The sequence below is a fragment of the Pelodiscus sinensis genome, unplaced genomic scaffold, assembly GCF_049634645.1.
Source record: "Pelodiscus sinensis isolate JC-2024 unplaced genomic scaffold, ASM4963464v1 ctg178, whole genome shotgun sequence".
In the NCBI taxonomy this organism is placed as follows: Eukaryota; Metazoa; Chordata; order Testudines; family Trionychidae; genus Pelodiscus; species Pelodiscus sinensis.
Genome location: NW_027465997.1, coordinates 1 through 18,659, shown reverse-complemented (window position 1 = coordinate 18,659; position 18,659 = coordinate 1). Strand labels below are relative to the sequence as shown.

Sequence of the window (18,659 nt, the reverse complement as noted above, 5' to 3'; positions counted from 1 at the left end):
TGGGTGGCTGCTCCCTCCTGCTGCAGTCAAAGGCAGAAGGAGCCCTGAGGCTGGACACTGAAGGAGACGAGTTGGGACCAGAAACCAGAGGGAGGGAATTAACCAATGGGGGGAGGGGGATGCTCAGCCGGGGGTGTAGTCTCCATCCCAGGGCAGGTGCTACTTTCTCAAAGCTCCACTGTTACCCGCACAAATGTCTCTTTCCCTTCCACGCTGTAGGGACACACGCCTTTACCCCGTTCCTAGGGCTCAAGGTGCAACCCTGAGAATTTACACACCCACCCTTCCCAACTCCTGGGGTTCTGGGTGTAACAACCTGCAGTTTGGCAGGATCTTTAGCCACTGAAAGAGCCTTGCACAATAACATCCTTATCCTCTATTGATTGACAATTCCCAAACAAGCAGAATGCACACGCTAAGCACACAGTGTCAGCTCATCAATCCTGATACAGGCAGGCTTCCCCTGTTGGCCAGGCAATATCAGTCTCTCTGGTCTTAGGCTGTGTCTCGGAGGTGAGTTCTTCTTTTCTAGGTCTTCCCCCTCCTCCTGGTCCTCTTCCAGCCTTTTCTTCCTTCTGTTACTTCTGATCTTCTTCTTCCTGATCTCCTCCTTGAACCCCAGTTTATATAATGAAACCTGAGTCTTGCTTAGCTAGGCCGTAACCAATTATTTTAGTATAATTTTACAAACCAATCATAACAAAATGACCTAACCCATCATCCCCCACCACCTTAACTGATTTACACCTAGCAACATTAATTATGCAGCAGACAGAAACAGTTACACACCAGACAGAGCTCGCACAGTCGAACAATAGGAAAGTGTCATAGGGTGAGGATTCCACAACATCCTCTATGGAGAAGCAGTTTCTGGCCAGACACAATCGGGTGACTTCAGTTTTCTTGACCCATCTTGAGATCTGGCTCTTTATCCGGTGACAGTGAGGGAGCGATCGGGGCAAAGTCCCTCCTCACAGCCGGGTGTGGCACTTCCTAATACAATTCAGCTGGAACTGTGAGGATGTGACTCCAGGCCTGACTGGAACGGCTGCTGCTCTTCAGTCTGGCTGCAGAAGGCGGCTTTGGTTCAGGCCTAGCACATAGAAAAGCCACATGGCTACAGAAAAGCCAGATTGTTACACCACCCAGGAGAAGCCGAAGTCCTGGGCATCCTGGGGAAGGGTCCCTGGCAGGTGAGCTGGCACGGGTACCCCAGTGCCAGGCAATGTAGGACAGCCGAGCGCTGGGGGAGGGGGCTGGGCTGCCTCCATAACGCCCCTTTTCTTTCCAGAGATCATAAAGAGTCCTATAAGTCATGTGGAGCAGTACAAGGCGGCTCCCTTCTGAGCGGCACATGTGAGCATTCGAAGCCGTGGATCTGCGAGAAGGCTCCAGAGCAGCCCAGCTCCGCCAGATGGCCCCATTTCTTACAATAGCCGAGACAACGACAAACGAGCATCCATGGCCCCGACAACCGGACGCTGCTGTGAGTCTACCAGCCCCATCCCGCCCAGGAGCGGGCCGGGTGCCGGGTGCTGCAGGGGGAGAGGTGATGGGGGGCAGTGGGTTTAGTGGGCTGGGCTGGGACCGGTCGTGGCTTAGGGCAGCAGTCCCCAAACTTTGGAGAGTTCCCCCCCCCCCGTTACCCTGTCCCCGTGCCCCCAGTCCCTCGGAGCCAGGAGCAGGGCCACGGGCCGTGGCAGTGGGGAGGGTGCAGAGGCTGGGGCATCAGCTGGGGGTGGTCTTGGGCTGGGCGGGGAGCCAGAGCAGAGCTGGGGTCTGGTTGGGACTGGCCCAGGTCCTTCTGTGCCCCCCCACCCCTGCCCCTCCTGACAGGTTGCGGATCCAAACCTGAAGCACCTGAGATTTGCCTCCCTGGGCCCATGCACAGAGTCAGCCGGCTCTGCCCCCCACCCTCTGGGGCCCCAGGTCAGCCCCTCCCCCGCCTGCCCCCCGGCCTGGGCAGCGCTGCCTCTCGGGCTGACCCTGTTTGTTCCCCTGCAGCTCCAGGCCCGGCTCCCGCGCCACCTTCGACCCAGCCGCTCCCGCCCGAGGGCGCAGCCCCCAGCCCCCACTCAGCCTCGCTGGCACTGCTCAGGCCTGGAGCCCGGCCGGGCCAGGGGGCCGCAGCAACCGCAGACAAGGGGCTGGGGCCGGGGCGTGATGCTTGGCACGGAGCCACCCGCCCTGCAGCAGCAGCACCAGGAGCAGCCCACGCAGGCCCCGGGGACGAGAGGCCGGGCTGCCTGGGGGCTCCAGGGCAGGGAGCCCGGAGACAGAGGGCAAGGCCCTGTGCCCGGAGGTGCCCTACGCCCGGGCGGGGGCTGGGGTGGGCAGCCAGGGCTCTCCTGGACCACCCGGGCGCTGCAATGGGACCGGGGAGCAGGGAGCTGCTCTCTACCCCCGGCCTCTCTGTAGCCTCAGGGCTGGGGCTGGTGGCCCCTTGAAGGGGAAGTGGCCTCAAGGACCTGCCCTCGGGGGGTGCAGGACCCGGGGCAAACCCTCCCTGCCCCAGGCCCACCCCCATTTCACACCTTCCCCGAGCCCCCCCGCTCTGCCCTCTCCCCCCCATTGCACCCCTTCTCCAGGGCCCCCTCCCTTGAGCACCACGACTCGGGGATACCAATGGGCCTGGGGCAAGGAGGCATAAGAAGATAAGAACGGCGGTACTGGGTCAGACCAAAGGTCCATCTAACCCAGTATCCTGTTGTGACGTAGTGGGGGTACTTGCTGGGCTGTGGTGACCCCTGCTGTCTGGAGCAAGACCCAGCAGGGAAAACCTCACTAGGCAGAGGTAAGGCCAAACTTGTTGAGCCAGGGGCCAGACACCCCCCATGGAGAGGAACAAAGGAAGGTGGATGCTGCCCTGGCTGGGGGGCAGGGCTGGAAGTTGGTTAGTTGGTTGGTGGCTGTCTGTGAGGATGGAGGAGACAGCCTAGGGAGAGGAGCTGGAGTTTAGGGGCCCAGTCTCCCCCATCTCAAGGGGGCCTGAGGCATCCTAGCCCAGCTCTGTGACCAGACTACATCTGTGCTGTGCTGTATCCTGGAGAGGCAATAAACTTCCTCAATTCTACTGGCTGGTGCAGTCTGTTTGTGCCATTTTGGGGTGCAGGAGACAGGGGACCCCAACGCGCCGTCACACCTGCCTGCCCACAGTGGCCAGCACCAGGTGCCCCAGAGAGGGTGGACCGAAGACAATGATCGAGCGATTTGTCTCCTGCCATCCCTCTCCAGCCTCTGACAAACAGAAGCCAAGGACACCATTTTATCCCCTGGCTAATGGCCTTTTATGGACCTAACCTCCATGAATTTATCCAGCTTCTCTTTAAACTCTATTATAGTCCTAGCCTTCACAGCCTCCTCTGGCAAGGAGTTCCACAGGTTGACTACACGCTGTGTGAAGAAGAACTTTCTTTTATTAGTTTTAAACCTGCTCCCCATTAATTTCATTTGGTGTCCTCTAGTTCTTCTATTATGGGAACTAATAAATAACTTTTCTTTATCAGCCCTCTCCACACCACTCATGATTTTATAGACCTCTATCATATCCCCCCTCAGTCTCCTCTTTTCTAAACTGAAAAGTCCCAGTCGCTTTAGCCTGTCTTCATATGGGACCCGTTCCAAACCCCTAATCATTTTAGTTGCCCTTTTCTGAACCCTTTCCAAGGCCAAAATATCTTTTTTGAGGTGAGGAGACCACATCTGTACACAGTATTCAAGATGTGGGTGTACCATAGTTTTATACAGGGGCAGTAAGATATTCTGGGTCTTATTTTCTATCCCTTTCCTAATAATTCCTAGCATCCTATTTGCCTTTTTGACCGCCGCTGCACTCTGTGTGGAAGTTTTCAGAGAACTGTCCACGATAACTCCAAGATCCCTTTCCTGATTTGTCATAGCCAAATTAGCCCCCATCATACTGTACGTATAGTTGGGGTTATTTTTCCCAATGTGCATTACTTTACACTTATCCACATTAAATTTCATTTGCCATTTTGTTGCCCAATCACTCAGTTTGGTGAGATCTTCTTGGAGTCCCTCACAGTCTGCTTCTGTCTTGACTATCCTAAACAGTTTGGTATCATCCGCAAACTTTACCACCTCACTGCTTACCCCTTTCTCCAGATCATTTATGAATAAGTTGAACAGGACTGGTCCCAGGACTGACCCTTGGGGGACACCACTAGTTACCCCTCTCCAATCTGAAAATTTACCATTTATTCCTACCCTTTGTTTCCTGTCTTTTAACCAGTTCTCAATCCAAGAAAGGACCTTCCCTCTTATCCCATGGCCATGGAATTTACACAAGAGCCTGTCACGTTACCAAATTGGAGGGAAGCAGCCAGATCGCTGCTGCACCCCTAGGTGGGGGTATTGGCCCCAGAAATCTGTATGAAAGGGAGCCATGTGGGGTATTGAATGGGAGCTTGTTGTTTTCTGATCCTGTGTACACTGTTTATGTGAGTATATAATGTCTGTGTGTAGAGATCTGTACTCTGTGTGGAAACTGAAGATTTCCCTGCATGTGGTTAAGCATTGGGCAGGGCCGAGCCTATGGAGCCTGTGGACATGCTAATTACCTGTGGGACAATGGTTCTCAATGGGCCAAAGACACACCCAAAGAATGGGGGCTGTCCTGAGAGCAGCCAGCAGGGAACACAGAGAGGCTGAGGACCAGGTGACCTGCTACATACTGGAAGAGGCCAGGAAGGAGTATAAAGAGGCCATGTGGTCGATGCCATTTTGTTCTCAGCTCAGCACTTCATCCCAGAGGCAGCATTGCAGGGATTGAAGAGCCCGGAAGACCTGTGAACCCATCCTGATCGTAGGATGTGCAATAAGAACTTTTAAACCAGCAGCTGCAACATCTCTGCTAGAGCCTGCATCGAGGACTGGGAGATTCGGTGCATGTAACGTACTGTACTTTAATAACCTCACTCTCAGGCTTTTCTTTCTTGTGATAATAAACCTTTAGATGTTAGATGCTAAAGGATTGGCCCAGCGTGATTTGTGGGTAAGGTCCAGAGGGTAAATTGACCAGGGATCTGTGGCTGGTTTCTTGGAACCGGACAGAACTTGTTCGGGGTAGGTGGGATTGGGTGCTAGGACCCCCCACCTGTGTATAGGCCCGGGGCCATCTGGAGCACGGATATTGCTGGGGTGTCGGAGGGGTTTTGCTCGGGAGGCTTCAGGCAGGCAGCTGAAGCGCTCTGTGGGACTGGTTTGTGGCCTGTGTGGAGAGGTCGCCAGTCAGGGGGACTGTAAAGAGCCCCGGATTTGAGCAATTCGCCCTGAGCGGACGCCCTTAGCTGTGCCCAGACACGGCCCGGTCCGTCACAGAGCCTTTGGTGAGGGACCTTGTCAAAGGCTTTCTGAAAATCCAAGTATACTATATCTACTGGATCCCCCTTGTCCGCATGTTTGTTAACCCCCTCAAAGAACTCTAATAGATTAGTAAGACAGGATTTCCCTTTACAGAAACCATGTTGACTTTTGTCCAACAAATTATGTTCTTCTACATGCTTCACAATTTTATTCTTTACTATTGTTTCGACTAATTTGCCTGGTACTGACATTAGACTTACCGGTCTGTAATTGCCAGGATCGCCTCTAGAGCTCTTTTAGGCAGCAGGGGTCTCCCCGCACTGGGCTAAGAGGGAAGGGCTCTCGTGGATTGAGAACGGGTTAAAAGACAGGAACCAAAGGGGAGGAATCAATGGTCAGTTTTCCGAGTGGAGAGAGGTAACTAGCAGGGTCCCCCAAGGGTCTGTCCTGGGACCCATCCTGTTCAACTGATTTATAAAGGATCTAGAGAAAGGGGGAAACAGGGAGGTGGCAAAATTTGCAGATGATCCCAAACTGCTCAAGATGGTTAAGCCCAAATCAGACCGTGAAGAGATTCAAAAGGATCTCACCAAACTCAGTGATTGGGCAACATAATGGCAAATGAAATGTAATGTTGATAAATGTAAAGCAATGCACATTGGAAACATAATCCCCAACTCTACATACAATATTATGGGGGCTAATTTGGCTACAACTACTCAAGAGAGAGATCTTGGAGTCACTGTGGAGAGTTCTCTGAAAACATCCACTCAGGTGCAGCGGCCGTCAAAAAGCAAACAGAATGTTGGGAGTCATTAAAAAAGGGATAGAGAATAAGACAGAGAATATCTTATTGCCTCGCTATAAAACCATGGGACACCCACAACTTGAATTCTGCACACAGCTGTGGTTGCCTCATCTCAGAAAAGATCTCTTGGCATTGGAAAAGGTTCAGAAAAGGGCAACAAAATGCTTAGGAACAGCTGCCATATGTGGAGAGATGAAAAAGACTTGGACTTTTCAGCTTAGAAAAGAAGAGACTAAGGGGGGATATGACAGAGGTCTATACAGTCAGGACTGGTGTGGAGAAAGTGAATAAGGAAAAGTTAGTTGCTCGTTCCAATAACACAAGAACTAGACGTCACATTACTGGATTTTAAAGTGAGAAGCTAAATCACTGGTGCCCCATGGGGGAGGGGCCCCAAAAGACGGTACAAAGGGGGACATGTGAGGTGTCATATGAAAGCTTCTGTTCTACTGATTCTGCATATGCCAGTCATGTAATGGTGTAATGTCTGTGTGTGGAGTTAGAAACACGGACTCTGTGTCGATGCTGGAAAATTCTGTCTATAGCTGAGCATTGGGCAAGGAATGCTCAGCCAGTGGCCATGCTAATTAGCAAGGGGACAATGAATCTCTAGGTGCCGATACACACCTCAGGAATGGGACTGATACCTGCAAATCAGCCAGGGCTTAATGGCAGCCAGCATGTGAAACAGAGATGGGTCGCTCGACCATGTGACCTGCTCTGGCTAGGAGGATGCCAGGAGAGGTATATAAGTGCCATGTGGCACCCTCCATTGGGGTCTTCAGTTCAGCGCCTGATCCCAGATGCAGCCTTGTGAGGAACAGCAAGCTGGGAAGAATTGTGGACCCATCCTGGCATAGGATGTGCACCAGAGACTTTTAAGCCAGCAGCTATAACAACTCTGCCGTGAGCCTGTATCGAGAACTGGGAGATTTGCTGCATGTAACGTATGATACTTTAACAACCTCACTCTCAGGCTTTTCTTTCTTTTAGTAATAAACCTTTAGATGGTAGATTCTAAAGGATTGGCCCAGCGTGATTTGTGGGTAAGAGCCAGAGTGTAAATTGACCAGGGATCCATGGCTGGTTTCTTGGTACCGAAGAACCCGTTCGGGGTGGGTGAGATTGGGTTCTGTAACCCCCTCACCTGCAGGCAGGCCCAGGGCTGTTTGGGGCACAGAGAGAGCTGGGAGGGTCAGAGGGGTGGAGCTCTGTGGAACTCCTTGCCAGAGGATGTGGTGAAGACCAGGACTTTAAGAGGGTTAAGAGCTAGATAAATGCATGGAGGTGAGGTCCAGCAATGGCTAGGAATGGTGGCCCGGGTCTATCTTTGTCAGGGGCTGGGTGACGGGAGGGATCACTTGCTGACTCCCAGTTCTATTCCCTCCCTCTGGGGGATCCGGCACTGGCTGCTGCCGGCCGACAGGGCCCTGGCTGGATGGGCCTTTGCTCTGACCCCGCCTGGCCGCTCTGTTCTTTTGCCCTCACCTGGAGCCGTGGGAAGTGGAGCGACTCAGAAGCCGGCTCCACTCTGCCAGCTCCCCGCCCGGTGGCTCGGCAGCCAGGCCGGGGTTGCCCCTCCACTGGAACTCCAGGCAGCAAGGCTACAGCAGGAAGCGATGCCAGGCCCCCCCCCCCCCCCAGCCTGTGCCCCGTCCCCCTGCCCCACCAGGCTGTGCGTGGAGGTTTGAGAGCCGGGCCTGGGACGCTCGCTGCCCTGCCTGTCCACACTGGCGGGTCCGGCTACTGGGGCCGTCTGCGACTTGATCGGTCGCCAGGGCCAGGCAAGCACAGCATGGCCCCCCCTCGCCCCACTGGGCACCAGGGCCACAACCCCCACCCCACCCAGCTTAGGTGCCCCCCAGCTCCAGACACAGCACAGCCCCTCCTGCCCCACTGGGGGGGGACTTTGGGGAGCAGAGCGCAGCCAGACACCCTCCCTCAGGGCTGGCTGAGGGCTGGTGGGCAGAGCAGGCCCACAGGCATGGGGGTTCATGACCAGGGAGGGGCGCTGAGCAGGGCCCATGGGGGCAGGAGCAGGACGTGCACTTGGGGCTGTTGAGAAGGGCCAGCACCACCGGGCTCATGCTGGGCAGGGGGGAGGGGAAGGGCCCAGGGCAGTGCCCCCAGGGAGCGGGGATGGAGACGGGGGGCCCCAGCTGCCATGGGTGCATCAGGAGGGCTGGAGGGACCCCCCCCCATGACACCTCCCTTCGCACGAGCAGCTGCTGAATACACCCCACATCCCACTGCCCGAGTGCCTGACCCCCGCTTCCTCCCAGGCCCTGCAACCCAGGACCTCATGGGGCTGCAGCCCATAGGAACAGCCTCCACGCTGCTAACACGCACCCTGCCCCAGGGCCCCTGCCCTCCTCCGGGCACAAGTGGGGAAACTGAGGCACAGTGCCAAGGGGCCTCTCCTGAGGGGCCCTGGCTGAGGCGGGGTCTCATGACTTGCACTCCCAGGCCGGGCTGGGATCAGGCAGATCAGCCACCCCCGCACTTGTGGATGCCGGCGCGGCGCACACACAACGCGCTGGGACAGTCACTTTTATTGGAACACCTTAAATAAGCCAAATATATTACCAGCCGCCCTCCCCCGTAAATCCCCAAGAGTCTGCACGCACCAGTGCAGCGCGTGCGGGGGGCAGGGGGCCTGGTGCCGCCGGGCGGGGGCTGGGCCCCTGGGCGACGCAGCTGGGGGCACGCCCCAGCCTCCATAGTGCAAACAGACCTGCCCCCGCCCGTGTCCAGCCGCCACCGAGGGGCTGTGGGGGGATCGTCCCTTAGCGGGCAGCAGGGCCCAGGCCCCTGCCCCACGGCGGACGGCGGCTCCATGGGGAGGACGTCGACGGTCGCCCCCGCTCAGCTCACCCGTTACCCAGCAGACTTGGCCCCTCGCCCGTGTGATGGGCAAAGGGCCCCCCCGCCCCCCAGGCTTAGCGGCCATTGCTCGGCTCGGGGGGGCCGGGGAGCGAATGCGCAGGGGCAGGGCAGAGCCTGGGGGCCCAGAGTGACCCCAACGGCGCCTGCTCAGGGCCCCCCACTCCTCTCCAACGCCGGCCCAGAGACTCCGGGTGGCCCTGCAGCCTCGTGCTCCGTGTCTGCTCACCGGAGCCCCCGCAAGGGAGTGGGGTGCGAAGCCCCAGGGGGGCATGAGCTGGGCCCGGTTCCCCTCCTGGGGGAAGCGCTGCCCTGATGGGGCAGCCACGTGATTGCGCCTCAGCCCGGGGCTGCCTGGCGGCACCTGCCCTCCGCAGCAGCCCCCCCCTCACGCCTGCAGGGAGCCTGCCCCACGGCGCTGCTGGGGCCATGCCTGGCCTGCAGCTCCCGCACGCTGACCCCTCCCCTACGGCCAGACAGGATCCGTGGCTCAGGCCGTGGCCACGACGGACGGCATCACGCCCGCGGGCAGAGGGCCTGGGGTCGCCATGGCACCCGGGCACCGTGCCCAACTCTGCACCCAGCCGGCCCATCGCCCGCCTGCCCGGCCCTAGGACTGCGCCTCCGGCAGCTTCTGGCTGGGCTGGGGCGGGCGCCTGGGGGGGCGGCTCCGGTCCTGGCAGAGGCTCGTGGCCTCGCAGGTGAGGTGCTGGTAGCGGGGCGGGCTGGGCGCAGGCCGATGGCAGACGGAGGCGAAGCTGAAGCCAAAGGGGCCCAGGCAGCAGCCAGGACAGGCCAGCACGTCCTCCTGCTCCAGCACGGCGCCGGAGCCGGGCAGGGCGCTCGAGGGCTCCGGCCGCGCCACGGGGGGCACGCTGAGCTCCGAGAAGCTGTGCTCCTGGCCGCGGCCCCAGCCGTGCGGGGTGCTCACCACCACGCTGCTGTTGAGGGGCAGGTCGCTGAGGGGCCGGGGGGGCCAGGGCTGGGCGCCCGACGCCGAGGTGCTGATGGTGCTGCTGGCGAGCGGCGGGGCGGGCGCCGGCTCCGGCGCGGGGCTCTCGGGGCTGCGGTCCGTTAGCTCTAGCGCAGGGGCACAGGGAGGGGGGGAGCTCCCTGACAGCTCCCCCGCCGCCCCCCAGTTCCGAGCGGGGAAGGGGCCGCGGAGATGGGGGCTCCGTCCAGGCGCTGGGGACTCCCCGCCCGGCGCCAGGCCCCCCCGGCGGGCTGGCTCGGGGGAGGCGGGCAGCGAGCGGCACTTGCGCACTAGCCCCGGGGGGGCGGAGAAGTCGCACTGCACCTCCACCCCGGGCTCGGGCGTCAGGAGCTGGCAGGGGCCGGGCGGCGGCAGGTCGAAGGTCAGCGAGATGACCGACTTGCTGGGCGTGTCGAAGAGCTTGATCTTCCCGCCCTGCAGGTCCTGGCGCTGGGAGAAGGGGTTGAGGCGGGGCGGCGGCGCCTCCGGTTCCTGGGACGGGAGCCCGTCCGAGCGGCTGCGGGCCGGGCGGGGGTCGGGCTGCAGGCGGGGCCGGCTCCGATCACGCGTCGGCGGCTGCTCCGGGATTGCCGGATCGCTCCCTGCGGGGCCTGGCGCAACGGAGACAGCGGGTTAGTGGCTCCTGGCCTCCACCCCGCCATGGCCAATGGTGCCCACCCGCCAGCGTGGCCAGGGGCTGCGGGCACCGGGCGGGAGAACCCCCGGGCACCAGGCTGCTACTTCGCCTGCCCTGTGGTAGCACACGTGGGTCACGCCGCCCCATCACCTCCCTTGTGCCCTGCACATCCCGCCTGACCCCCCCGGGCTGGGGGTCCCCCAGTGGGAGCTCCGTGGGGAGAGGGACGGGCCACCCCCCAGTACCCCTGGCTGGCTGCACGGGGCCTGGGGCGGGCTGACCAGAACCCTGCGGGGGGGACAGCACCCCGGTCTGGCCATGTGGCAGGCCCTGGGCCACGGCCGGCCCCAGCGTGGCGCTATCGGCATTCTGATGGGAACAAGAGCTGGCCAGCAGGTGTCCAAGGCCGTCTCGGCGCCTGCAGGGCCCAGCTCTGGCCACAGGGGGGCAGCACATGACCTAGCGGTCCCTCCAGCTCCAACAGCGCCAAGGGCCGTGGGTGCTCCCTGGAGCGGGCCCCTGGGGACCTGCAGGACGGACAGGTCCGGGGAGGCGCAGTCCCGTTGCTGTTGGGCGTGGCCGGGGGCCCGGTACCGTTGGGCTCACTCTCCCCGTTGCTCTGCGGGTCGGCTCCGGTGCCCCTCGCTCCCCGCTGCTGCTCCAGGAGGGCCTCCAGGCGCTGTGTGATCTCCACGAAGGCAGGTCGGGCCGTGGGCTCCATCTGGGGGGAATCGGCACATCACCCACGGCCACATGGCCCCAACCGGCACCCGCCAGCCGGACCCGCCAGCCCCTGCCCCGCGGGACCCGGGGAGCAGCGATGGGGAGGAGGCAAAGGCGAGTCGCCCCCGAGAAGGGAACCTCGCCCACGTTAGGGAGCCGGCGAGCGCCTGGCGGGGGGAGGGGAGGAGGCGGGCGCCCCCCTTTGGGGGAGGGGAAGGCCCGGGGGGGTACATACCCGGCAGCAGTGGAAGGCCAGCTGCAGGAAGGCCGCAGGGCAGTCGTCCCCCACCATGTTGCAGAAAGCGGCAACGTCCAGCCCAAAGTCCTGCCCGGGGAGAGGCAGGAATCAGCGACAGCCCGAATCATGGGGCAGGGCAGGCAGCCTGCGCCCCTCCCGGAGCCCCTCTGCGTCCAGCTCCTGCGCCGGACAGTGCCCCGGGGGTCTCAGCCGGGGCCCCACAGACCACAGCGGCAGGAAGTGCCGGGGAGCCCAGGGGCTGGGCCCGTGTCCCGCACTCGCAGGCCTGCGCCGCGTCGCTCGCGACGTTACCGGCGGCGGCTCCTGGGGACACCAACAGGCCTCGGCCACCTCTCGTGGAAGGCGGCAGGCGAGCGCTGGGCGGACAAGGGGCCCCCAGTGGGGCCGGGCCACGGCTGAGGGCTTGGCTGTGACCGGGGCCGGGAGGGCCGATGACCCACCGGACAGAGGACGTGCCCCAGACAGGGTGCGAGAGCAGCGGGTACCGGACCTGCCGAGCTCTGGGCGCCCCGAGAGCCTGGCCCGTCGCCGGTCCCTGGCATCCCCCCCGGTGCTCCACCCCCGAGGCACCCTCCCCGCGGAGCTCCCACCAACCCGCGCCCCCACGTTACCTCGGTGCGGGGCAGGTAGTCCGGGTCCGCCGGGACCCGCGCCAGGGTCTCGCACAGGATGATGCCGTAGGCAAAGACGTCGGCCTGTGGGGAAGTGCGAGGGCTTGGCAGCGGGACCGAGGGAACCCGGATGTCCCTTCGCGGGGCACGCAGGGGCCAGGACGTCCCGGCTGCTTCCTGCCGGGGCTACGGCCCAGCCGCACCTCACAGCCACCCACCCCAGCCTCTCCCAGCGGGGGGCGCTGTGGGGCGGGGCAGGAGCTGCTGGGGGGGAGGGGGGGAAAGCTCCCAGTCACTCCAGCACCAGCCTCTCCCAGTGGGGGGCGCCGTGGGGCAGGGCAGGAGCTGCTGGGGGGGGGGGGGGGAAGCTCCCAGTCACTCCAGCCCCGGCCTCTCCCAGTGGGGGGCGCTGTGGGGCGGGGCAGGAGCTGGTGGGGGGGAGGGGGGAAATGCCCAGTCACTCCAGCCCTGGCCTCTCCCAGTGGGGGGCGCTGTGGGGCGGGAGCAGGAGCTGGTGGGGGGGGAGGGGGGAAATGCCCAGTCACTCCAGCCCCAGCCTCTCCCAGCGGGGGGGCGCCGTGGAGCGGGGAGCTGCCGGCGGGGCGCTGTGGGGGGCAGGTGGGGGGCAGGCTGGTTCAGGAAGCTCTAAAGCGACTGAACAGAAGAACCAGAGGGAGCGGCGGGTGGCAGGAAAGGCTGGTGGCCAGGGTCAGCGAACACACAGCCCCGGCCCTCCCCTTCATGCCCCCCCGGCACACACCCTGCTGGCTGCCAAGCTGGCACCGCCCCCGGGGCACAGACACTCGGCCCCTGGCCCTGCCAGCCTCCCCCGGCACCCGGAGCCACCAACCTTCTCATTGTAGAGCTCCCCCCGCAGCACCTCCGGCGCCATCCAGTACGGCGAGCCCACCACGGCCAGCGGCTCCTTCTGGCCCCCCTCGCTGGGGGCAGAGCAGCAGGGTTAGCCCCGAGCCACCCCGCCGGGCAGCCCCCAGGTCCTCTCTGTCAGCTGGGGCACCGCCAGCCCCCCACGAGGCAACCTGCAGCCCAAAGGCCCCCTCCCCCAGCTGGGACACCGCCAGCCCCCACGTGGCAACTTGCAGGCCAAGGGTCCCCTCCCCCAGCCCCCCACGAGGCAACCTGCAGCCCAAAGGCCCCCTCCCCCAGCTGGGACACCGCCAGCCCCCCACAAGGCAACCTGCAGGCCAAGGGTCCCCTCCCCCAGCCCCCCACGAGGCAACCTGCAGCCAAAGGCCCCCTCCCTTAGCTGAGGCACCACCAGCCTCCCATTTCCCCGTCCCCAGCCGGGCAACCCCAGCCCCTCAGCTCCCCTCGCCAGCCTCTCCAGTTTCCTGCCTCGCTGGGCATTTCCAGACCCTGCCTCCCCCTCCCCAGCCAGGAAACCCACGGCCCTTGTCTGAGGGGATTGGATTTTTGAGGGGAACTTGCCAAAACACTGTAGCAACCACTGTTGTATGTTTGCACCTAATCTTGTGGCAAGGGGACCCGGGAGGGGTCTCTGGAAAGCTGATGCTTGGTGGGGTCCGTCTGTGCTGCTCTTGTGCGAGTGCGATTGTTGGAGTGAAGTTGCGCGAGTGCGATCATCAGGGGTGCAGTTGTGCGGGTGTGACTGTCGGGGGTGCAGTTGCGCGGGTGTGACTGTCGGGGGTGCAGTTGCGCGGGTGTGACTGTCGGGGGTGCAGCTGCGCGGGTGTGATCATTGTGGGTGCAGTTGAGCAAGTGCGATTGTCGGGGTGCAGTTGCGCAGGTGTGATCGTTGTGGGTGCAGTTACAAGCGGTGCCTGTGCGCTTGTATTTCACGTTTGCTTCTGGAGACTCTAGAGGCCTCGCCCGCCTCTGGCGATGGGCAGCACTTGACTGACAATGCACCCGCTGCGCCCATCCACATGGGCGCTTGGCCGGGGCGGTCAGACCAGCCAGGGCCGCTGCCCTACAAGGACGGAGTCAGGCCGGGACAGGTCTGTCCATGGGCCAGACTCCACCCGGCAGGTCCCTTCCCGCGGCGAGCGCGAGGGGGTCCCCACGCGGGTGAGGGGACAGAGGGGCCCTGGGGTCCTTCACAACCCTGCTCACGCTGAGCTCGGGAGGCCTGGGGACCCGGCCCAGAGCGGGCGCATTGCAGAGACTGTTCTCAGGCGGCAGCTCGCTCCCCCTCGGCCCACGAGCTTTGGGATGGGCGTGTGCGGGCGGATCCGTGGCACTGCCCCGCTCAGCCGTCCCGCCCTTCGCGTGACGAACCTCTCGCTGGTGATGCTACCGGACGGGCCCAGCCAGCTCGCTTGGGCGAGAGCCCAGCTGTGAACTGGCCTGGGACCAGGGCCGGTCCCTCGGGACTCGGAGAGCCTGTTCGGAGGTGGGGGATGGGTTATCACCTCTCCCCTGTGGTAGGGGGGCTGGGGGGGCACAGGATGTCTGAGGGGAGGTGGGGGATGGGTTATAACCTCTCCTCTGTGTAAGGGAGGGCTGGGGGGCACAGGGAGCACTGGGGTGTCTGAGGGGAGGTGGGGGATGGGTTATAACCTCTCCCCTGTGGTAGGGGGGCTGGGGGGCACAGGGAACGCTGGGGTGTCTGAGGGGAGGTGGGGGATGGGTTATAACCTCTCCTCTGTGTAAGGGGGGGGGCTGGGGGGGCACAGGGAGCACTGGGGTGTGTGAGGGGAGGTGGGGGATGGGTTATAACCTCTCCCCTGTGTAAGGGAGGGCTGGGGGGCACAGGGAGCACTGGGGTGTCTGAGGGGAGGGGGGATGGGTTATAACCTCTCCCCTGTGTAAGGGGGGCTGGGGGGCACAGGGAGCACTGGGGTGTCTGAGGAGAGGTGGGGGATGGGTTATAATCCCTCACCGGTGTAAGGGGGGGCTGAGCGGGGCACGGGGGCGCCTGAGGGGTTTTACTGGCCGGGGGGGCAAGCTGAGGCGCTGGGTGCGGCTGGTTCGGTGCCATGTGGGGGGGACCTAGGCTGGGGCTGTGAGCAGCCCTGGCTCTGAGCCCCTCGCCCTGACCCGCCCCCCAGCACTGCCCCAGACCACTGTGATATTAACCACTTGCCACGCCCTGCCAGAGCAACCTTGTGTGACGTAGTGGGGGTACCTGGCTGGTTTCTATGCTGCTGGCTCTGGGGGAACCCCCACTGGCTGCCGTGGGTACCAGGACCCAGCAAAACAGGATGAGTCACTATGCAAACCAGTGGCCAGACACCCCCCATGGAGAGGAACAAAGGAAGGGGGATGCTGCCCTGGCTGGGGGGCAGGGCTGGAAGAGAGTTAGTTAGTTGCTGTCTGAGAGCATGGAGGAGACAGCCTAGGGAAAGGGGCTGGAGTTTAGGGGCCCAGTCTCCCCCATCTCAAGGGGGGCTGAGGCATCCTAGCCCAGCTCTGTGACCAGATTCCATCTGTGCTGTGCTGTATCCTGGAGAGGCAATAAACTTCCTCTATTCCACCGGCTAGTGAAGTCTGTTTGTGCCATTTCGGGGTGCAGGAGACGGGGGACCCCCAACGCGCCGTCACACCTTGCGCCCTCACTGGCCCCCTCCCCCAATCCCCTGCATCCCCGCCCCCAGCTCTGCCCCACCCTGCCCGGCGCGGCTGGCTCTGGGGCGGGACGTGTCCGGGGGCCGGGCCCCGCTCACCTGTAGACGGGGATCTTCTCGGCCAGGCCGAAGTCGCCCACCACGGCCGTGTAGCCCTCGTCCTCGCGCCGCACCAGGCAGTTCTGGGCCCGAGAGGAGACATCAGGCCGCCCGCCCCCCAGACCCACCCCGGGGCCCCTATGGGCCGCCGAGGGGCCCGGGCACCCCCCCCCCGGGTCGGTCTCCAGCCGTGCGGGCGGCAGAGCGAGGCCCCGGCTCAGCAGCGCCCCAGCCAGAGGGCGGCACCGACCCCGGCTCGTCCCAGGGCCCCTGCGGCTTCCATGGGGCCGGGTCAGCACAGGCTGGTTCTGAGCCCCCCACACCAGGGGCCAGTCCGCGGCACTGCCAGGGATGGGGGCCACGGGGGAGGGGTCCCGATGGCCACAGGCTGGCAGAGTGGTGGGGGAGGGGCGCTGGGGGAGGGGCCCCGATGCCCACGGGCTGGCGGAGTGGTGGGGGAGGGGCGCTGGGGGAGGGGTCCCGATGCCCACGGGCTGGCGGAGTGGTGGGGGCGGGGGGCTGCCCACCTTGGAGGTGAGGTCGCGGTGGAAGATGCCCTTGGAGTGCAGGTAGCGCAGGCCGCGGGCGATGTCCAGGGCCAGCCGGACGCGCACGGCCCACGAGAGGGGCACCGGGCTGTCCAGGAGCTGCTCCAAGTTCCCACCGTTGATGTACTGCCGGGGAGGGGGGCGGGGAGCGCGGCCTCAGGCCCTGGCATTCCTGTGGGGCCTCCCCTCTGCCGCCCGCCCCTTCCCCCTGCCCCATCTTCCCTTCCCCCTCCCCCGTGGCCTGCCCCTCTGCCCTTCTCCCCGTGGCCTGCCCTTCTGCTGCCCGCCCCCTCCCCCGTGGCCTGCCCTTCTGCTGCCCTCCCCCTCCCCCGTGGCCTGCCCTTCTGCCCTTCTCCCCGTGGCCTCCCTCTGCCGCCTGCCCCCTCCCCCGTGGCCTGCCCCTCTGCCCTTCTCCCCGTGGCCTGCCCTTCTGCCGCCCTCCCCCTCCCCGTGGCCTGCCCCCTGCCCTTCTCCCCGTGGCCTGCCCTTCTGCCGCCCGCCCCCTCCCCCGTGGCCTGCCCCTCTGCCCTTCTCCCCGTGGCCTGCCCTTCTGCCGCCCTCCCCCTCTCCTGTGGCCTGCCCTTCTGTCCTTCTCCCCGTGGCCTGCACTTCTGCCGCCCTCCCCCTCCCCCGTGGCCTGCCCCTCTGCCCTTCTCCCCGTGGCCTCCCCTCTGCCGCCCGCCCCCTCCCCTGTGGCCTGCCCTCTGCCCTTCTCCCCGTGGCCTGCACTTCTGCCTCCCTCCCCTCCCCCGTGGCCTGCCCCTCTGCCCTTCTCCCGTGGCCTCCCTCTGCCGCCCGCCCCCTCCCCTGTGGCCTGCCCCTCTGCCCTTCTCCCCGTGGCCTGCCCTTCTGCCGCCCTCCCCCTCCCCCGTGGCCTGCCCCTCTGCCCTTCTCCCCGTGGCCTGCCCTTCTGCCGCCCTCCCCCTTCCCCGTGGCCTGCCCCTCTGCCCTTCTCCCCGTGGACTCCCCTCTGCCGCCCGCCCCCTCCCCTGTGGCCTGCCCCTCTGCCCTTCTCCCCGTGGCCTGCCCTTCTGCCGCCCTCCCCTCCCCCGTGGCCTGCCCTTCTGCCCTTCTCCCGAGGCCTGCCCTTCTGCTGCCCTCCCCCTCCCCCGTGGCCTGCCCCTCTGCCACCCTCCTCACCAGGCCCCTCCACACTCCCCACCACCTGCATGGGACCTACCCCTCCGCCACTCTGCACCCCAACCCTCTCCCCAGCGAGCCCCCGCCCCCCTCCCACCGCCCTGCCCACTTCCCAGTGAGCCCATCCCTGCTGTTCGGAGCCACTCCCCATTCTTGCCCCATTTCCTTAAGTTCCAGCCCTGGCCCCCCACATCTCCTATGGCCCCCCTACCTGGGTCCCTCAGCCCCATCTCCAGCACCCACGGGGCAATCACCTCCCCCCGCCCAGTGCCCCCCACAGCACCCGGGGGGGCTCCCAGACCATGTGCACCCCCAGAACCGGTGACAGATGCCCACTGGCTAGGTACCCTCCCCCCAGCCCCGCCCACGTGCCCCTGGAGGAGCACCCCGGGCCCCTCTTACCTCCGTGAGCGCGTGCAGCTGCCCCTGGTGCACACAGACCCCCATGAACCTGAGCAGAGAGGGGGCGGGTCAAGCCAGCAGCGCTGGGGACCCACCAGGCCGGGGAGGGACGGCTCCTCGGCCCAGCACGTGCCAATCGGGGCAGGGAGCCGGCCCCAAGTCCTGGCCAGAGGCAGCCGGCAGGGCCAGGCCCCCGCGAGGGCCACAGAGCCAGGACATGCCCAGGCGGGTCACGGGGGCCAGAGGGGGGGCAGGGGGCCATGCTCAGGGGACCACGGGGGGAGCAGGGGGTCATGCCCAGAGGGGCCACGGGGGCCAGAGGAGGGCAGGGGGCCATGCCCATGGGGCCAGGGGGACGGGAGGGGGCCATGCCCAGAGGGGGGGCAGGGGGCCATGCCCAGGGGTGGTCACAGGGGGCAGGGGGCCATGCCCGGGGGATTCCGGGGGGCCAGAGGGGAGGCAGGGGGACATGCCCAGGGGATTACTGGGGAGGCAGGGGGACATGCCCAGGGGGATTACGGGGGAGGGCAGGGGGCCATGCCCGGGGATCCCGGAGGGTCTGGGGGGGCAGGGGGCCATGCCCGGGGGGATTACGGGGGGGCAGGGGGCCATGCCCGGGGATCCCGGAGGGTCTGGGGGGCAGGGGGCCATGCCCGGGGGATTACGGGGGCAGGGAGCCATGCCTGGGGATCCCGGAGGGTCT

General features: G+C 64.3%; 2 protein-coding genes across 6 annotated transcripts in view; one reads left to right on the top strand and one right to left on the bottom strand.

The window, feature by feature from the left end:
• CD72 (CD72 molecule) overlaps positions 1-4,977 on the top strand; it is a 95,758-nt gene extending 90,781 nt beyond the window's left edge. Inside the window, exons 6-7 of one of the 3 annotated variants that reach the window (XM_075917923.1) lie at positions 1,292-1,486; positions 2,005-4,977. In XM_075917923.1, the coding sequence (XP_075774038.1) occupies positions 1,292-1,436 (145 nt within the window). In that variant the 3' untranslated portion in view covers positions 1,437-1,486; positions 2,005-4,977. The remainder of the gene's footprint in view (positions 1-1,291; positions 1,487-2,004) is intronic. The other 2 variants (XM_075917925.1, XM_075917926.1) reach the window with 2 other exon arrangements.
• Positions 4,978-8,669: 3,692 nt separating this feature from the next.
• Positions 8,670-18,039, bottom strand: TESK1 (testis associated actin remodelling kinase 1). Of its 3 annotated transcripts, none has more exons than XM_075917918.1 (8): positions 17,957-18,039; positions 16,394-16,540; positions 15,867-15,949; positions 13,070-13,160; positions 12,220-12,303; positions 11,585-11,674; positions 11,221-11,347; positions 8,670-10,600 (listed from the first exon to the last, which is right to left on the bottom strand). In XM_075917918.1, exons 1-8 carry the CDS (start codon positions 17,999-18,001, stop codon positions 9,627-9,629), a joined length of 1,641 nt encoding a protein of 546 aa, XP_075774033.1. In that variant the 5' UTR covers positions 18,002-18,039; the 3' UTR covers positions 8,670-9,626. The 3 variants fall into 3 exon arrangements, with proteins under 3 accessions (XP_075774033.1, XP_075774034.1, XP_075774035.1); XM_075917919.1 differs by having other exon boundaries at positions 11,233-11,347; XM_075917920.1 differs by lacking the exons at positions 16,394-16,540; positions 17,957-18,039 and having other exon boundaries at positions 11,154-11,347; positions 15,867-15,919.
• Between the last annotated feature and the right edge of the window lie 620 nt (positions 18,040-18,659).